The sequence below is a fragment of the Bison bison genome, unplaced genomic scaffold, assembly GCF_000754665.1.
Source record: "Bison bison bison isolate TAMUID 2011002044 unplaced genomic scaffold, Bison_UMD1.0 scf7180017864270, whole genome shotgun sequence".
Classification (NCBI taxonomy): domain Eukaryota; kingdom Metazoa; phylum Chordata; class Mammalia; order Artiodactyla; family Bovidae; genus Bison; species Bison bison.
The window spans coordinates 7,949,080-7,953,588 of NW_011494842.1; the positions used below are offsets into that span (position 1 = coordinate 7,949,080).

Sequence of the window (4,509 nt, forward strand, 5' to 3'; positions counted from 1 at the left end):
CAACAAAGGTCCATCTAGTCAAGGCTATGGTTTTTACAGTGGTCATGTATGGATGTGAGAGTTGGACTGTGAAGAAGGCTGAGCGCTGAAGAATTGATGTTTTTGAACTGTGGTGTTGGAGAAGACTCTTGAGAGTCCCTTGGACTGCAAGGAGATCCAACCAGTCCATCCTAAAGGAGATCAGTCCTGGGTGTTCATTGGCGGTACTGATGCTAAAGCTGAAACTCCAATACTTTGGCCGCCTCATGTGAAGAGTTGACTCACTGGAAAAGACTGATGCTGGGAGAGATTGTGGGCAGGCGGACAAGGGGACGACAGAGGATGAGATGGCTGGATGGCATCACTGACTCGATGGACATGAGTTTAAGTAAACTCTGGGAGTTGGTGATGGACACGGAGGCCTGGCGTGTTACGGTTCATGGGGTCGCAAAGACTCGGACATGACTGAGCAACTGAAATGAACTGAAGTATTTAATGAATAGGAGCTGGTTAACTTTTTCTGGAGAAAACTTTGACAATATGAACTTAAAATTTTTTAAATGTACACACTAGTAATATCACTTCTAAGAATTTATCCTAAAGAAATAATCACTGATGGGAGCAATAGTAATCCAAAAGACTATTCATCTTAGCTGTGAATTAACAGCATATAGTGGAATGTTTAAAACGACGTGAAATACTTAAGTTGTAAAAAATGTTCCTGGTAATGTCTACTACTGAAAAATATATTCAATAATTCTATTTTTGTCTTAAAAAGTATATGCATGTTTATTAATAGGAACTAAAATAAATTATGGTCCATCCATTTGATGGAATGCTAAATGAAGCTACTGTCTAGTGTCTTGATATGGAACCATTCCTAAGATGATGAAAAAGGCAGACCTTTAAAAAAATGGTAATCCTGCACTATATGGAACTGGGGCAGAACCAATTTTCAAGGTATGTTGTTAAACATAAAACACATCTAATACCATTTAATTAAAAATTATTTCAAGTTTATGTACTTTACCCTTTACTGAATAAAAATGTTGAAATTTTTTTTCAAAGTATTGTCCCTTCTGAGTTTTCAATTACATTGCAAAATTAAGAAATAAAACCTCCTCCCCTCTGATTTCATATATGAGTGCTAAAATGAGCAAAAGCACTTCTCCAGCTCAAAAAATTTTACTACAAAATTTATACTAACTTCATAAAGTTCTTTAACTGCAAATACAGTGTAAATTACTGTCCAAACTAACTTCCTAGGCTACGTAATAATCAGTTATGAAATCTATTCTGGAATTATATGATTCTGTGGAATAGAAACACATATATTTCTATATAATATATATGTACATCTATATATGTTTCTATTCCATACAATTTCAAATGCAGATGTAAATTGCACTGAATTATAAAATTACAATAAATAAATAAAGGCACACAGCTTTTGATATACACATTGAAAACTGAACACTCAAAGGGAGATAGAACACTATCCTTTAGAAACAGACATATCCAGGGGGCAATGAATGTATACCTCAACACCAAGGCATCCTGAGGTCCCTTATTCAGAAGCCTCTGTTCACTAGGCTTCTACCATAATTGTCCTTAGATACACCAAAAGGAATTGTCACTGGGAGATATACCAGGACTTTGGGGCGTGTAAGATCTGGGTTAGAATCCTAGCTTCAAATTTTCTAGGTGGGTAATCTGGTGAATCTCAATTTCCTTATCTGTAAATAAAATAGAGACTGTCACCAACTAGTTAACATTAGTAAATGAGAGTACAGTGTGTGAAAAAGTGAAATGGAGAAGGAATTCCCCAAGTAAGACAACTAAAGATCCCCAAGTCAGATCTTTCAGCAGAGTTAAAAGAACAGAAAGGAAACAAATCCTAAAGAGCACTGAACTGGAAAATAGGAACACTGGATTCCAGTTTGACACTGCTACAAACAGGTGCAGCTCCCCGGGCATATTCTCTAAAGTGTGTCGATTCCAGTATTAAGATCCACAAAATAGAGACTAAAAATCCTTTCTACCTGTACCACCCCAAGACTAAATTACTAGGATGTCATTTACTGTTTTACATGAAAATTTTCTAAAATTATTAATTTAAATGCTTGCTTTTTTTTAAAACAAGTCCTGATCAGTTTTCATTATGACTGAGCTACCAGTCGTAACATATAAGACTGTTTCCCTAACTAAGTAATCCAAGGTCCAAAGACTATGACATGCTTTTTCTCAGACTTTCTCCTTGACTAATCTGGTAACTAGCAGCCTGCTTTTGCAAAATGACTGGAAATCAGGAGTGCAGTCAGAAGTTATGGAATAGTCAGGTTACCTGAGTCAAATGGGCTTGAACTTCTGACACGGTTCTGTAACCAAGCTAATTAATTAGACTTCTCAGGTACTTAAAAGGAGGCTGGAGAAACCTGTCCCCCCAAATCAAAATATTAATTAAAATTAAAAAAAAAAAAGCACCTCTGAAACTACAAGTAAATGAGGGTGGTTCAAAGAATCAAGGTTGTACAGTAACTGCTAATTATATGTAATATTCACTTGTTTTTGTGCAAGTAACTCTAAGTTACCCATGGCAGTGAATGGAGTAACAGATAATCCAAAATACATACATTCAGCTTTACAAATAAAACATATGGTCTAAATAGATAATCCAAAGTAATGAATATTTGGTTAAAAATAAAGTATATGATCATCCCTACTATATTTACTTCCCAAATTATATATAGGCTGATTCAGGCTAATATCAAGGTTAATTTCCTTATGGAGAGAACAAAAACAGAAGAATTAGAATTAGAATTATTTAGAAGAATTCTAAATAATACAGTGAGTAATAAAATCACCACCTCCTTACATCAGCAGAAAACATATTGGTTTATAACACATTTATATCAGCTCCAGAGAGAGTAACAAAACACACACACACACACAGAGTAATATTTAAATTCCCACTGCACAGGAGAACCACAGAGAGTAACAGAACACACACACACACACACACAGGAGAACCACAGAGAACACACACACAAACATTTAAATTCCCACTGCACAGGAGAACCAGGTTAGCTCCCTGTTGCTTCTATTAAACCTGTCTGAGTAAAAACTGGTTTTTGAATCATCCATATATGGATAATCAAGGGGCAAACCAAATACGTACAATTTAAATACACCGGTTACCAAGCACTTCACAAAATAAAAAATTTCATAAAACAGTTGACTGAAACGAAGCAAGAGTTGAGTTCGTCTACTTTAGCTCTATTGATACAAGTCATTATTTGCTCTCCTGAAACATCAGGTAGCCGCCAAAAACAATACACATACGTACACTCACGCACACATACCCGGATCTTGTATTATCACTCAGAAAGGAAACCTAGGGAAGCCTCAGAAATGAGTTTCATCAGCTCAGAAAGACGTAGATGGTGTACAACTCCAGGTAGACCCAAGTAAATGGAAAAGTGTTCAGAAAATGCATTTTTTTCCCAAGGCCCTCTGCAATTAAACGTGAGTATAAGATAAAAGTTCTTCAGACTAAGACTCACTTGCGAAGCCCTCTACTGGGCGTTTTTATGAAGCTCTGACCAACTTTTGTGTTTCCCACAATAGCGCTAAACCACGATTATGCATCCTGCTGATAAAAACGGGCCTGTGGCACTGAACAAACCATGCCAGAATCCAACGGCGTCGTTGGCTAAACAACTTCCCCGCCACTGCTGCGATGCCCACTCCAGAAGGCCTCTGCATTCAGCGCAAGACAAGCAGCAACCGAAACCGGCTCCAGACCAGGGGGCTGCCTGCACACCGCGAGGAAGGAGAGACGCCTGCATACTCAGGAAGTTGCCTAACCCAGGGGGGAAGCTCCTGCCCTCCTCTATAAAAGGGAGCGTGTAGGCTGGCAGACCGAAAGACGGAAAATTCATTCAAGAATTCCCTGGCTGCCTACCCTGCACACGTAGGAGGCAAGTTAAGACGCTGAGACGCAGGTATGGAAAGAGAACAGTTCACAAACTGATCATGATCCAACAGCTCGGTGCGAAGGCCCAAACTCGGGGAGCCGGTGCCTCATCCTGTAGCTGGGAAGGTAATGGCCCGGGCTGCTCCGGTCCTCCACCAATAGCCCTTTTCCAGCAGGCGCCGGGCTGCTCAGAACCAGACCTTCAGCAACCGAAGCTCCCTCCCACATGGTTCCAGGGGCGCAACCCTCCACGGCCGCCCCGAGGCCATGTGGCCGGGGCCGCCCGGGTGCCCCAGACCCCGTGAACGTTCCAGGCGTGAAACCGGAGGAGAGGAAGTGCGGGGATAGACCCAGAGAACGGAATGTTGGGGTGCGAAACTCACTTCCTCTGGGCTTTGTCCTTCTTGGCCTTGGTCCTTTTCTTTCGGGCCTGGAGCGCAAGCACTGCAGGAGAGAGGGATGGATGAAGGGCGAATGGGGAGAAAAGGAGGCGACCAAGGTGAGGGTGGAGACCCAGCAGGGGTGCGAGGCCCTGGCGCCGGGCCTGCCTGAGG

General features: G+C 40.9%; 1 protein-coding gene across 2 annotated transcripts in view; it reads right to left on the reverse strand.

Moving 5' to 3' along the window:
- Window positions 1-4,509, reverse strand: part of SRPK1 (SRSF protein kinase 1) — a 76,361-nt gene that overhangs the window by 71,427 nt on the left and 425 nt on the right. For both annotated transcript variants that reach the window (XM_010848649.1, XM_010848650.1), the window contains exon 2: window positions 4,339-4,399. In XM_010848649.1, coding sequence (XP_010846951.1) covers window positions 4,339-4,399 — 61 coding nt within the window. The remainder of the gene's footprint in view (window positions 1-4,338; window positions 4,400-4,509) is intronic.